Raw genomic sequence first — 16,445 nt, 5'->3', positions numbered from 1 at the left:
ATGCTTCTTCCATGTAAGTTGGAATTTGGTGCAGTGAAGTCACCAAGCATCTTCCTTGCATTGTTGGCATTATTGTTATTTTCAGCTGCCATGTCTTCTTCTTTTTCGAATGTTTCTGTCAAGTCCTCTCCAGAGGGTTGTGCTTTAGCTTCCCTTAGCTTCCTCTTTAGAGTCCTTTCAGGTTCAGGATCTGCTTCAACAAGAATGTCCTTGTCCTTGCTCCTGCTCATATGAAAAAAAAGAACAGAAAAGAAGAGGAATCCTCTATGTCACAGTATATAGATTCCTTTATGTGAGTAGAAGAAAAGAAGAATAAGAATGAAGAAGAGAAAAATTCGAACACAGAGGAGAAGAGAGGGTTCGAATTTTTAGATGAAGAGAAGTGTTAATAAATAAATAAATAAATAGAAGGAGATGAGAGAGGAGAGTTTTCGAAAATTAATTTTTGAAATATGGTTAGTGATTTTCGAAAATTAGAGAGAGAAAAGTAGTTAAGTGATTTTGAAAAAGATAAGAAACAAACAAAAAATCAATTAGTTAGTTGAAAAAGATTTGAAAATCAAATTTGAAAAGATAAGAAGATATTTTAAAATCAAATTTTTGAAAAAGATATGATAAAAAGATATGATTAAAAAGATATGGTTGGAAAAGATTTAATTTTTTTAAAATTAAAATTAATTACTTGACTAACAAGAAACTAAAAGATATGATTCTAGAATTTAAAGATTAAACATTTCTTAACAATAAAGTAACAAACTTCAAATTTTTTAATCAATCACATTACTTGTTAGTTAAGTTTCAAAAATTTGAAATAAAATAAGAAAAAGATTTTGAAAAGTTAAATTAAAATTTTCGAAAAATAGTAAGAAAAATGAAAAAGATTTGATTTTTTTGAAAAAGTTTTGAAAAGATAAGATTTTCAAAAATTGAAAATTTGACTTGACTTACAAGAAATAACTAATTTTAAAATTTTTTTTTGACTAAGTCAACTCAAATTTTCGAAATTTTGAGAGAAAAAAGGAAAAGATATTTTTTATTTTTGAATTTTTAATGATGAGTGAGAAAAACACAATTATGACCCAAAAAATGAAAATTTTGGATCAAAACACATGATGCATGCAAGAATACTATGAATGTCAAGATGAACACCAAGAATAGTTTGAAGATCATGATGAACATCAAGAACATATTTTTGAAAAATTTTTTATGCAAAGAAAACATGCAAGACACCAAACTTGGAAATCTTTCATGTTTAGACACTATGAATGCAAAAATGCACATGAAAAACATCATACAACACAAAACAAGAAATTTTAAAGATCAAACAAGAAGACTTACCAAGAACAACTTGAAGATCATGAAGAACACTATGAATGCATGAATTTTCAAAAAATGCAAGAACAAGATGAATATGCAATTGACACCAAACTCAAAACATGACACAAGACTCAAACAAGAATCACAAAATATTTTTTATTTTTATGTTTTTATGATTTTTTTTGAAAACATTTTGAAAAGAAAATAAAAAGAAAATTACCTAATCTGAGCAACAAGATGAACCGTCAGTTGTCCATACTCGAACAATCCCCGGCAACGGCGCCAAAAACTTGGTGGGCGAAATTGTGATCTCTAATAATGGCATTCAACTTGGTATGCCGTTTATAACTCAGCACTTCTTCACAACCTCGCACAACTAACCAGCAAGTGCACTGGGTCGTCCAAGTAATAAACCTTACGTGAGTAAGGGTCGATCCCACGGAGATTATTGGTATGAAGCAAGCTATGGTCATCTTGTAAATCTCAGTTAGGCGAATAGTAAATGATTATGGAGTTTTCGAATAATAATAATAATAATAAATAAAGAGAAAATAAAGATAGAGTTACTCATGTAATTCAATTGTGGGAATTTCAGATAAGTGTATGGAGATGCTGTGTTCCTTTTGAATCTCTGCTTTCCTACTGCTTTCATCCAATCATTCTTACTCCTTTCCATGGCAAGCTGTATGTAGGGCATCACCGTTGTCAATGGCTACATCACATCCTCTCAGTGAAAATGGTCCAAATGCTCTGTCACAGCACGGCTAATCATCTATCGGTTCTCGATCATGTCAGAATGGAATCCATTGATTCTTTTGCGTTTGTCATCACGCCCAACAATCGCGAGTTTGAAGCTCGTCACAATCACTCAATCCCTGAATCCTACTCGAAATACCACAGACAAGGTTTAGACTTTCTGGATTCTCATGAATGCCGCCATCAATTCTAGCTTATACCACGAAGATTCTGATTAAGGAATCCAAGAGATATGCGCCCGGTCTAAGGTAGAACGGAAGTGGTTGTCAGTCACGCATTCGTAGGTGAGAATGATAATGAGTGTCACGGATCATCACATTCATCATTTTGAAGTGCAACGAATATCTTAGAATAAGAATAAGTCGAATTGAATAGAAAATAGTAGTAATTGCATTGAAACTCGAGGTACAGCAAAGCTCCACACCCTTAATCTATGGTGTGTAGAAACTCCACCGTTGAAAATATATAAGTGATGAAGGTCCAGGCATGGCCGAATGGCCAGCCCCCAAAACGTGATCACAGGATCAAAAATACAATCCAGGATGTCTAATACAATAATAAAATGTCCTATTTATACTAGACTAGCTACTAGGGTTTACAGAAATAAGTAATTGATGCAGAAATCCACTTCTAGGGCCTACTTGGTGTGTGCTTGGGCTGAGCTTGAGCTTTACACATGCATAGGCTTCTTTTGGAGTTGAATGCCAAGTTGTAACGTGTTTTTGGCATTCAACTCTGGTTCGTGACGTGTTTCTGGCGTTTGACTCCAGAATGCAGCATGGAACTGGCGTTGAGCACCAGTTTACATCATCTAATCTCAAATAAAGTATGGACTATTATATATTTCTGGAAAGCTCTGGATGTCTACTTTCCAACGCCATTGAGAGCGCACTATTTGGAGTTTTGTAGCTCCAGAAAATCTATTTCGAGTGTAGAGAGATCAAAATCCAACAACATCAGCAGTTCTTTGTCAGCCTTTTATCAGAGTTTTGCTCAGGTCCCTCAATTTCAGCCAGAAAATACCTGAAATCACAGAAAAATACACAAACTCATAGTAAAGTCCAGAAATGTGAATTTAGCATAAAAACCAATGAAAACATCCCTAAAAGTAGCTAGATCCTACTAAAAACTACCTAAAAACAATGCCAAAAAGCGTATAAATTATCCGCTCATCAATTGCCTTGTACCATTTGATGCTGGTAATTGATTCTGTTTTGAGACTGAGTATTGATGGAGATTTGATTTGAGTTGGGTCGAAGGCCGTGTTTTAAGTTGATTTGGGTCGGAGGCCGAGTTGATTTTGATTTAGGTCGGAGACCATAACGAGATATGATTATATGTTGGGCGGGAGGCTGAAATTGATTTTGTTATGAGATATTAATTGTGTTTTGAAATTTTTTTAACTAAAGAAGTGAACTTTGAATTTTTGGAAAATTACTTATAAGACGAACGATAATCACTACAATTGAAATCAGTTTTCTTTATACGTATCCTCTTATGACAATTCTTAGAAACTTCTTATTGAGAACCAGCAAGGACGATGTTCTTATCCCTACAGATTTTCCTTTTCAAAACGGACGAAGAGTTTAAGAAGTTTCTTCCTCGCATCTGATTTGTGTTCTATATTAATGTATATATTATAGTTTTTCCTTGCCCTTGTTATTATATCTTTGTAAGAGGGATAGGAGTCACAATGACATGTATGCTTATAATATTTGTAAAGTTACTTGTATTGGAAGTCTGATATGTTTATATAAATTTATATGTATGAGAGTTGTGATTGGAATTTGGTTATATATGCATGTTTGATAAATAAAAAATATTTTCGATTTTTCAAAGAAAATAACGATACAGTTTCGAGTTAAAGGCTCATATTTATTATTAAATAAATGGAAGTCGTCATAATATTCTCGCTATCAGAATGACGCAGATGGAAGCGTGACATTCTGATAGTGAGGGTGTTACACTACCTGACCATCTTGATGTGTAGGAACAGGACATCCATGCATGTCATCAAAAGGATGGTGAACAGATTTAGGATATAACTATGACAATGAAAAAGCATACGGTACATCAGGATCAAAGAGGGGGTGAATCTAGCGGGTGTTGAAAGGGATTATCTCTAACTATGTACTTACAGACTCAAGGTTCCGCGGCCACCACATAGAAGCTGTGAAGAATACGATTCCCATACACATAAGGCTACTCGAACTCATAGAAGATAACACTCGTCTCCATATGAAGGGGGTAGGAAGAGAGGGATAAGAAATGGAGAGTTCTTAGTAGGGTCGGCGTGAAACAAATTAATTTGCTTTTTATATAACGGCCACGTGTCCTAGATCAAACCGACCACAACAAAAGAACATAAGCCAACAACAAACAAAAGCAAACAATAACATAACATACAACCACAAGAACGAATTCAAAACACACAAGAGACATGCACAAATAAGTATGATGCATGTCTTGCTCTGGTGCAGATAATGAGCTCATCCGTCAGTTTTCGACTCGCGCCCGACATTACATCCTTACGGACGTTGTTTCTCGTTGCCATCGCTTCGGGGTACAGTGCCTGGTACACTTTTGGGTTATAGTGCCCGCACGCTCTTGGGTTATAGCATCCATATTGCTCCCACGATTAAAATGACGGGTCACACTCTTGGGTTATAGTGCCCGTAACGCTCTTCGGTATTTGCCGAATAAATCGATGACAAGAAGAGTCATTGGTGTAGCACTTCCAACCACAATTATCTCATCACATAATCAAATACCTTTCAAAATATAATAATTTCTTATGCAGAATTCCACAATTTTTCTAAAATAATCAACTGAAACGGGTCATGAGATTTAACTTTAGAATCACTTTTCCGAATATCTCAAAGTTGTGTTTAAATTCTATTAAATACTTTTAAAAAAATGCATAAATATGTCCACTAGACTAAAATACATAAATATGCTCAAACTTTCAAAAAGGGCATATTTTGCAAGTTATTTTAATTAAACAGACTTATTTTAAAATTACTCTAAATAACTCTGAACTTTTATAAAAGAGCTCCAATCTTCACTGATTACTTTATAAATTATTCAAAATATTTTATAAATTTTCAAATACCTAAAACTTCATTAAAAGAAGTAAATTGGGTATGGTTCTTCCATTTTCAAAATAAAACCATTTTCGTTCAATTAGAGTCATATTTTTTCCAAAGCCGTCTTCTACTTTAAACCCTTTATTATAAATCAAATATTTTTCTTCAAAAAAAAATCAAACTCAGTTAATTTCAATAAAATTTATATATTTATAAATAAATAATTTTCATTCATTAAATCTTTCTCAAAAGCTAAGTCTCTGCTCTTTTTTACTCAAAATCTCCATTTAAAATATTCATTTAGCTATATTTAATCCCAAATCAACTTTCGGCCGACAAAACTCAGTTACATACTATTATATAACTCAGATTTCATCCAATTATTCAACAACAACATCTCAGTTTCCAATTCCTCAACATAGCCGAATCACAACAATAATTCCACCAACAATTCCGCTAAAATTTCAAAACTAATAATCACATAATTGAATAGCAAACATCAACAGACAACAATTCAACCACATATATTAATTAATTCATAATTTTAACCGATTAAAGAGTCAAACCCTACATCTGTGACGCGCAGAACACACACAAGATATCAGAGGAGGATTTTGATCGGTCAAATGGAGTGAAAACGTCGAAAACTCGGTGGTTCCTCCCCTCCTTGGTTCGGCCGAATTGGTTTCTGGTAGGAGCAGCTCCACTTCGCGATTCCATCGAACAAAACACATGTCACCACATTGAGGAGGAAGATACGGTCACTTCTATCGGATCAGAATTTTTGTAGGGGTCATGGATCTCAAGAAATCAAGCACGGAAAGTCTGAAAATAAAAAAATTCTCCCATTCTTTCCATGTATGCAGAGAGAGATAGAGAGAGAGATGTATGCGTCGTCGACACATGGCGTATTAAAAGCTGCGTGTCGCGATTTTAAACTGCTAAGATAAAAGTAATTAAGATAATTAGGTATGGTAAAAACTCAAATAATTATCTCAAGTGGTAGTATTTAATTAAAATAAAAGTTAGATAAATTACTAATATAAATAATATTAATAAAATCGAACTTTTACAATTTTTTTGAGCTCAATATTAAGTAATTATTTTTTCGTCAAATAAAATTAAATACTAATATAATATGAATATTATATTATTATTCATTTTATTTTAAAATTTACAAAAAAAAAAAAAACTTGTCATAGATATTATGCAAATAAAACATAAAATTTGTATACGCGATTCAATCACAAAAACCAGATTGTTACACGATTCAACAAAAAGTGTTCAATTTTTAACTATTCAGAGTCTTGTTGACCGAATTAACTGCATGTAAGGTCTAATTGATGAACTAAATCGATTAAACCATGTAAGGTCGGTTCGATCTAATTTTATTAATAATGCTTATAACAACTTTGACTCCGAGTCTCTGAGGGGTTTAGTGTAAAAACTTGCAATGACAATTGAACTGAAGCACATGTGTCATTGCATGTGTAATGCCAAACTTGATTTTTCTTTTCCCATAGAGGATCTTAGAGAGGCCATGAAGATGATAAAAACCACGGGTGCGGTGTATATGTATGAGAAATGCAAGTAATTATTAGAATTTATTGCTTTTAATTATTATTTAATTATAAATTTAATTTTAGATAATTTAATCATTTAAAGATATATTTTATTTTAATAACAAATTTAAAAATTTTAAGCAGTGAGACAAATATGTAACATATAAAAATAATAAAAGAATTTATAAACGTATCAAAGTATATAAAAATAAATAATATAAAAATATTAAATATTAAATAAATTTTTATTATATTAAATAATATTGCAGAAAAATATAGTTATTAATTCACCTTTTTATAAAGTAATAATAATAATAAATAATGAAATTAATTAAGATGATAAAAGATTATTTTCTAATTAATAATAAAAGTCAAACATATTTTTTTATGAATTATGTATGTCAAATTATATTTTAGAAAAAAAATTATGCACCAAATTTTTCATATTTTCATTATGTATTTTATAGATTACTTAATAATTATTTAATTATTTAATAAAAAAACTGAGAATTAATTTCAAACAATAATAATAAAATTAGTTACTTAGACAGAGAAAAGTACCAAATGTGTTATTATTTTAACTGATTTGTAATTTAATTTATGCTTGAAAATTAATAAACAAAATATATATTTCGTACAAAATTTTTCAATTTATTAGTAAATATTAAAGTTGAGTAGAAAAAAATATTCAAGGATAAATTTAATTAAATAAAATTTAATTTACGCGAATGTAATCGACATAAAAAATGTGATATAATATTACGTAATTAAATGTACATATTGATATGTACAATTATTTTATATTAATCATATATCAAAATTTTATTTTAAAAGTTAAAAATATATATATATAATAAATATTTTAACATAATTAATAATTATTATTTTAATATAAAGACAAATATAATTTTTTAATAAAAACACATATATTTATACATATATTTTTTTACATTTTTTAAAAATGTTAGTGGGACAGTTGCCCCACAAATTAAAGCACGAGTCCGTCTCTTATTCCATACTTTTAACATTGATAACTAATAATAAAAAATTAATAAATTTTGATAATCTTCTAATGTTTTATATATATATATATATATATATATATATATATATATATATATTAATTCTAAATTTTTCGTAACAAAAAATTAACTGCGTAAAAATATAGAAAATAGTGAGTGAATATAGATCAAATTGAATTTGATATGTAATTAAAATTTTTATTCGATTTGACTAAAATTATTGGATCAAATTTTAAATATATTCATAAAATATAAAATTATTTTTAAAAATTTATTTTTATTAAAAATATCAATAAAATTTTTTTCTATTCACTCTTTTAAATATATATATTTTTTCGGTTGACTCACTCTTTTAAATATGTTTATTTAAAACTTGAACTTACATTAAAAATAAGTCATCCGGTAAAAGAATAAAATAGAAAGAACGAATCTGACGTTTTTTGGTCGATCCTTTTTTGGGCTTTTTCTCGCAACTTTTCTTTTGGACTTATGTGAGTGAATACAGGTTTTGGATCAATACTCACTGTAATACCTTAAATTAGTCTCGGGCCGAAGGGCCATTGGTTCTCAACTCGGTGAATGGGTTGAGCTGTTGAGCCCTCTGTCGCGTCACCAAAACGAAAAAACTGTTTTTCTGACATTGACATCAGGCTCAGATAGTTTTGCTATGGCGACGAGGCTTAGTTCACATAACATATTTCTCCTTTTTTTACTAAAAGATTTTGGATTCAACTCTCATATAATACAAATTTAAATTTAAATAAATAAATAAAATAATTAATAATGATATAAAAATTTAAATTGTTTTTTAAAAAATAATATAATAATAAAAATAAATTATAAAATAATTAAAATAAATAATAATTAATTAATTAATTTTGACAGAAGAAATTAATTATTTAATATTATAATTTAAAAAAAAGATACAAAAATTTTTTAAATTTAGTTTGAATAAATAGTTTAATTATTTTTTTAAAAAAATTTAAATAACAAATATTTTTATTAAAAATAATTTATAAATAAATTATTTTATATTTAACTTTTTAATCTTAAAATTTTTATTATAAAAAATTATTTTTTTAATTTTTTATAAATATTCAAATAATTTTTTAAAAATTATAATTTAATTTTAAAATTATACCAAATATTAATAATATAACTTTTTTATAAATTAAAAATTAAAAAAAATATTTATACATCTATCCAAAGTTCCAAACTGACCAAACTAATATAGTATAACGTATTATTATTTATTAGGTATTAACTTGCCCACTCTCCTTCCTACGAATTGTGTTTTTCCTCTGGGTTGAGCTTTACGCAATCCCATGTCCCCATCTATTCTCTATCTATATTTATTTCAGGATTTAATATTTGCTTTGTCCGTTCTATTTTAATCTCATCTGGTTCCAAATCTAATAAATAAACATACATAATCTTTTATTCTTCTATTCATAGCTTCATTCGTTACCATATCTAATTACCTAGAACACTAAAAATAAATAAATAAAAACATTAAAATTTATTACTTTTTGTTATTATTTAATTATTAATTTAATTTTTATTTTAATAATTTAATAATATATTTTATCTTATATTTAATAATAAAAAATAATAAATTTTAATAATTCTCTAATATTCTTCAAAAAAAAAAAAATCTTAAAAACCCAAAGTATTTTATTTTATTTTTTTATTTTATTGTTTAAAGAGAGAGAATCTTCCTTCAATAATTCCAAGTTTTCACAGCACCCTTTTTCGCCACCACCATCAACACAACAACATCAACGACAATAACAACCAGAACAACAACAAACCCTCTAAGCTTTTCTGCTCATAAATCTTACGTTCATTTCCTTCCCCCCTTTCCCACATTTTCATTTCTCTCTCTATTTCTTTTACAAAGCTCTCTAAAACACAAAAGAAGGAAAAGAAAAACAAAAAACAAAAATTCTACCGCCGGAACCACCGGTGTCTGAAAAATCCAGTTATTCACAAAAGAAGGGGGAAAAACTTTTTATTCAAAATTAGGGTTTGTTTTTCTAATTCCCCAATCATGGGCAACGCATCGAGTAGCGGCGGCACCACCCGTCGGCGACATGTTGTTTCTAGAAGGACTCATCCACCGCCTCCTCCTCCGGTGACGCCCCAGCCGGAGATCACCTCCAATCCCTTCCTGTATCCCGGAGGCAACCCGTACCCGGCTCAGTACCCGAACCAGAACCGTCCGATGCAATACCCGCAGTACCCTTACCCCGCTTACTACCCTCCGCCGCCGACGGTGCCCTTCCCCCACCACAACCAGCACCAGCACCAGCCTCAAATGGGGGTCGGGTGGGTTGGCGGCCGAGGTTACCCTTGCGGGACCATGGTGGCTCCTCCAGCACCTATCGTGGAGCACCAGAAGGCCGTGACAATCAGGAACGACGTAAATGTCAAGAAGGAAACATTGAAGATCGAGCCCGATGAGGTGAACCCTGGCCAATTCCTCGTCTCTTTCACGTTTGACGCCACGGTTTCTGGCTGGTAAGTTTTTTTTTTTTTTTTGGCTTTTCTGTTAGTTGTTGATCATGGTAATGTTAATTATGTGAATGAATTTTGTTGTGTTGAATTATCAATGTATGTCGTGGTTGTCGTGTTTGTTGAATACATATTGTGATGTTGTGCTCGAACCTTTCATGCTGTGGTGGTAAACTTGACTAAACTGAATCAAAGGTGATTGTAATGTAAATTAGGATATGAATGTGCTAATATAATTGACACCATGTTATATGTTTATCCATTTAGATATGCAATTATATTATCGGAAGAAAAGATTTGTGTAGGAAGTAGGAAGGTTGCTGCATTCAAGAAGTTGATGGCTTCGGTAGCTCATTGACCCCTTTTTTTAATTCTATGGAAAACCGTTTTTGTTGAATGAATATCTTGTTTTGCAGGTGGTTGTGGTTTGCTGGTTTAGAAAATATTCGTGTATCTAGGGCTTGATTTTCTTTATAATCTGGGGAGCCAATTTGACAAAGCATAACTTATTGCTGCTACAGATTGCTGGAGAGATGATACATCTTTGTTTGATAATCAGTAGGGGGTGGGTTGGGAGCGTTATGGAATCACATTCTCTCTTGCATGATCTATTACCTCTTATTGCAATATATGTTTCTAGTATGCATCCGTTGTTAATTATCTGAGTTGTTTCTATAATACATACTTTATTTCTCCAACATTGCGTAAGCTGATTTTTCCCCCCTCCCTTTCTAATGTGAAAATACCATTGGATTACTTTCAGTATTTATAAGTACTTTTTGCTTTACTGTGAAACAGCATTATGTAGCCATGTTTTATACTTTTGTCTTAAATGCTAATTGCCATTTGTGTTGAGGTTTTTGTCATCAAATGATGATCTACTGATTATGAATGTTTTTGTACTAAAATTCTTTGTTTTGCATGTTCTAACTATCCTGTTTCTTTATCTCTTTAACAGCATCACAATTTATTTCTTTGCAAAAGAAAATGAAAGCTGCATTCTAACACCAGTGAAAGAAAACCTTCTCGCACCCGTGACGGTTAATTTTCAGCAAGGTCTTGGCCAGAAGTTCAGGCAGCCTGCTGGAAGTGGTATTGATTTTAAAATGTTTAATGAGACAGAATTATTGCAAGTGGGTGAGATGGATGTCTACCCTCTCGTAGTAAAGGCAGATGCATCTCCTAGTAATACCAATGGATCAGATGAAACTACAACATCTAATACCAGAAACTCGCAGATAACACAAGCAGTGTTTGAGAAGGAGAAAGGTGAATTCCGGGTAAAAGTTGTCAAGCAGATTTTGTGGGCGAATGGAATGAGGTATGAGTTGCAGGAGATATACGGTATTGGAAGTTCAACAGAGACTGGTGCAGATGAGAGTGACCAGGGGAAAGAATGTGTCATCTGTTTGACAGAGCCTCGCGACACAATTGTCCATCCCTGCCGACATATGGTATTTGCATTGCCCTTTCTTTAATAAAGTTTACTTCGATTTGTTGACAGTATGATGCGATGCTAATCGTTAGTATTAGGGCAGTATGATTGTCCTTCTATCCCTTGTCATTCTGGGGCTTTTAATGAACTGATGATTATTTAGTCATATTTAACTGTTCACAATTTTTTTATTAGTGTTGGTCTTCACTCTTCAACAATAACATTGACTGGATTCCCCGTGTTATTTTTGGCAGTGCATGTGTAATGGATGCGCAAAGGTTTTGAGGTTCCAGACAAATAGATGCCCAATTTGCAGACAACCAGTTGAGAGGCTTTTGGAGATAAAGGTAGGACCTGAGGAATGAGGAATTTATATTGGTTGCCCTTCAATATTCCTGTACAGCCCAAGTGTCATACTTTAGTACTTCTCCCTGTTTCATTCATTTCTAGGTTTCTGCCTCATTTTTCTGGTTTCTTCCATAACCAGGGAAAAAAAAAATTGTAGAATGAATCCTATATATGATGACATGAGGTTTAACATGGTGAACAGGCTCGCTTTGCACCTGGCTTGTATAAGACAGTACTAATACAATACCTTCCCTTACAAAATATAATTAAATGTCTCACTTCAAATAACACTTAAATAAATAAAAAAACGAAAGCTTTGATGTTTTTCGGTTTTCTGTAATAGCCTGTATTAATGTATATTTTTGTCGTCCCTGTTGTAAAAAGTTGAGTCCTTTATAGTATCGATAAGGAGGGTATGTTGGGCATCCCACCTTACGAGGTAAAGGGAACATAATAAAGAGTGGGTAAGGAATAGAGATCAAGGGGAAGAAGAGGTAACTGAATGGTAACAACCTTGCTTAACAAAACATTGGGATTTAGGAAGGGGAAGACATTTAGGGATTGTAACAATGTAGAATTAGGTATTTTGATGGAGGAGATCGGAACCTTAAGGTTTAGGTTGCCTTTTCCCATTTAGCTAGCTTCCTTTCCCATTTCCATATAGTTACAGTTGTGGCTTATGAAAGATCAAGGTGTCGATGTTTGACACATGGATTGTCATACGAGTATGTGTGATGGGTGTTTCTTTCTTTTCTCATCCTATCTCCAGCTATGTTTTGTTTGCGGTTTGGGGAAACGTAAGGTTGTGGGTCGGGTGATGTTGACAGCTTTATCATGCACTCATCTCTGTTGGTCTTGTATAACCAACAAGCCAATGGATATTTAAAAATGAGCAATGTTATATGGCCAGCAAATATTTATCTTTTTTGGCCCATATTTGATCAGTATTAATTTACACTCATTATTTATAAATATTTTACACACAATAAGGCTATAATTTGTACTTATATTACCAGAAATTTGCACACATGAATCAATATAATTTGTACTCACACTTTTCAAAGTTTATACGTGTGAATTAGTAAAATTTATCTGTTAAAAATAATTTAGTATTTGTGCTGGTCAAATGATTGGTCAAAACTACTAAAAATTACTGGCTCCCAATAATTTTTCATTTAAAATACTTTAGTAACGTCCTTGTAGTTGTAGATAAATTAAGATAATACCCGGAAGAATAAACTACCGCATGCATGCACATAGCGTTGCCAAGTGAAGAAGAGTGGCCTCGGATGTGTTTTAGGAGTAGGCTAAAATATTTGTTGCTTTATAATTTTATATTGCATCTAACACATCGAGTTTGCTATTCAAGATGTAATTAAAAAGTAGATATATACGATATAACAATTTCCTCTAACATGACGTGATTACGGTTCACACAATGGACACTCGGTAACCTTCTTGACCTAGGTATTCAAAGTTTCAAACCAATATCCAAATCACAGAAAGTACAGTGATCAGAAGTCTTTCGTCGCAGTGTAGCGCTCAGAGAGATATTCAAAAACATGCAAGGTAAATTGAAGATTGAATGAACTAAATAAGTGTGAAGCACAAGGTCAAACATAAGGAGAAATATTGTAACACCAAGGCGTTAGTACAACAATAACCAACGTACAGGATAAGAGTAAAGTATTATTCATCATGGCATCTATTGAGAATTAAATAATAGGTACGTTAATTGATGCCGATGGCCTCATTTTGTATTAGAAGCCTAAAACACACCCCAAAACTTAGATTAAATAAAGATAAAGGAACATAACAGAGATTTTATTAGCAAACCGTACGAGAATGACAACAGTGGTTGATTATTTAGTAGCAAGCGCCCAACCATAAAGCACTCGGATGTTCATAGCATCCAACACACCTCAACAAACAACAAAACGCAATAATAACTCACAAGACACTTGGAAACACAATTTGCTTCTTATTCAGATCATAATCATCATAGATTCATCCCTTGATGCATAATTTAGTCCGCCCACCACTGATGAACGTAGACACCATTGCTTCTGAGACCCTTGTAAATATCCATGCAGCTATCCTTGCCAATAACAGTTTTCTCATCGTCATTTCCACTCTCTGGGCACCTCAGAAACAATTCATCCACAAAGCATATTGCTCCACTCTCAAACACATCCAAGAGGAACTTCATTTCAGCATTCCCTGCATTCATTTTAAGGACAACAAAATCAGCATACTGCACAGTTTCCTTGAACCAAGCAAGGAAATCAAACTCGTCCTCCCCAACAAACGGTTCCAAATCTCCATCATCATCGTCAGCAGCATCAAGATTAGCCTTGGCCGCGGCCTTACCGGCCAACCCGGGATAGTAAACAAATGTCACACCAGGTCGCTTCACATAGGACAACATTACAGAAGTGTTATAGTGAACAAAATACACATTGAAATCCTTTTGACTAATAGGGTAAGATGGCAAGAACCAATCACTAGGATTATCATCAGCATTGAGGATCTCTCGCCCCCCATTAATATCAATATAAACCATCCTCTTCCTAGAAGAAACATCCACGAACTTTGGCAAGTAAGGTACCATCTTCTCATACCCAAGTGGCGGCTTCTGACTCACAAGAGGCTCCATGAGCTGAATCAAAGGCTTTGTAAGACTTATGCTAGAACAATCCGCAGGAAGTGGATACTGATAGAAAGCACCAGAAGCAGTATCATTTGCCACCCTTTTCCTGAACACAACAAGGTTGAGATCACCAACAGAGCCAACATGCAGAACGGTGGAAGATCTTAGCAACGATGAAACCGGTGTTGCAGACCTAATGAGGTCGTTGGGGATGGAATTGGAGCCAGTGGGACCCACAAGAAGGGCACCGACACCACCTGGCTTTAGAACACGCTCAACCTCAAGAACGAGCAACGCAGGAACAGAAACCTTGTCAAGATCCCTTGACAGCACGAAATCGAATGAACAGTCCTGGTAATTGAGCTCGTACACGATTTTCTTCTGCTTGAGGGAGAAGAACCGGTGCCTGTGGACACCGGTAACGCTGGAGAATCCCATGTGCTTCATGGCGGCGACGGCCATCGCCGAACCTTCTCCGACGCAGAGGCTCTTGGCTCCGCAATCCAACAGTTGCTTCTTCATAAGGTCGTTGACCACGTTGACCGTCAAGTTTTCGTCTTTCTCGCAGTAGAAGGACCTCCAGAAAGTGCTGAGCACGCGGCTCTGGAGAGTGGCGTTTTCGAAACGCATTTCGGAACCCGCGGCGACGCAGTCGGTGTAGGTCAGTGTCACCGGAGCTAAGTCAGCCAAGTCGAAGGCGGAGAAGGCGCGGAGCAGAGAAACGATCGAGATGGCGGAGGCGAGCATGATTGAGCGGAAGAACACGCGCCTCGCTATGGACCCCTTCAGGATCTGGAGTTTCATGGCTTTGGCATCCATGGGATTCGAGGATTGAAGATAACACCAATAAAGAAAAATTTAAATAAAAAAAAGGAAGTTCGGAGTTCGGTTGATTGATTGAACACTAAGAAAGGGTTCTTGAAAGATTTGAAAGCCGGAAAGTAGAGAAGAAGAGATGATTAGCGAGTGCAAAACCTGGAGGAGGTGTGATTTCCACCCACGAGGACGCCCATTGAGATTTGGAACCTTAACCAGACCCCCCTTGGAACCCTTTTCGGTGATGATTCATACCATAATCCCCCACCCATCATCGTCCCCATTGTGCCCCCCTCACATTCAGTTCCTTACTTCATCCTCCCAACTCCAGCATCAAATCAATATTCTAACGAAAATTGAAGTGGTGATATGAGGAAAAACCCTAGGTAGATCTGAAGCAGAGGTTGGATATGGAGCGAGTGTGTGTGTTTGTGAAGTGATTGGGAGTTGAGTGAGTGTAGATCTGGGGAAAATATAGGACCGGGAAATGGGGGGTGATTGCGTGTTACGCAGTAAGGTAAGGACCAGCGAAGGTGTCATCTATTATTTGCTGCCATGGCCCATTCGATGCAAAATGTTTAGCTACGTGGCATAATATCGTCGACCCTCCAGTCCTCGTGTTACATCACCATCCTATTTTCTCTGCTTTTTAAAAATGACAAAGTTAATATTTTGCATTTTATTAATTGAAAGTTTTCTGTATTTGCATTTCTTTTTTTTGTTATAAATTAGAATATTTTCAAAATCATTTATGAAAATACATTTTAATTATTTTTAAAAATTAACTTTAATATACAAATTTTAAATAGACCTATATGAATAAATAAAAATTGTCACTAAATATTAGTTATTATTATCCAAAAATTTTACAAGGATAAAGAGGTATCAATAAATTTGTGTCTTTTATTTAATTTTATGTCATATTTTTAAAGATAGCTA

At 33.5% G+C, this 16,445-nt stretch overlaps 2 protein-coding genes across 2 annotated transcripts; one reads left to right on the top strand and one right to left on the bottom strand.

The window, feature by feature from the left end:
• Positions 1–9,480: 9,480 nt before the first annotated feature.
• LOC130932976 (probable E3 ubiquitin-protein ligase LOG2) lies at positions 9,481–12,397 on the top strand. Its single transcript, XM_057862454.1, has 3 exons — positions 9,481–10,263; positions 11,216–11,711; positions 11,947–12,397. The coding sequence occupies exons 1-3, from the start codon at positions 9,794–9,796 to the stop codon at positions 12,055–12,057; spliced, it is 1,077 nt and encodes a 358-aa protein (XP_057718437.1). The 5' UTR covers positions 9,481–9,793; the 3' UTR covers positions 12,058–12,397.
• A 1,451-nt stretch (positions 12,398–13,848) lies between these two features.
• Positions 13,849–15,976, bottom strand: LOC130935334 (uncharacterized). The gene has a single exon (XM_057865034.1). It carries the CDS (start codon positions 15,507–15,509, stop codon positions 14,067–14,069), a length of 1,443 nt encoding a protein of 480 aa, XP_057721017.1. The 5' UTR covers positions 15,510–15,976; the 3' UTR covers positions 13,849–14,066.
• Positions 15,977–16,445: the final 469 nt, after the last annotated feature.

Source organism: Arachis stenosperma, chromosome 6 (assembly GCF_014773155.1).
Source record: "Arachis stenosperma cultivar V10309 chromosome 6, arast.V10309.gnm1.PFL2, whole genome shotgun sequence".
Classification (NCBI taxonomy): Eukaryota; Viridiplantae; Streptophyta; class Magnoliopsida; order Fabales; family Fabaceae; genus Arachis; species Arachis stenosperma.
This window is presented reverse-complemented; position numbering and strand designations above follow the sequence as displayed.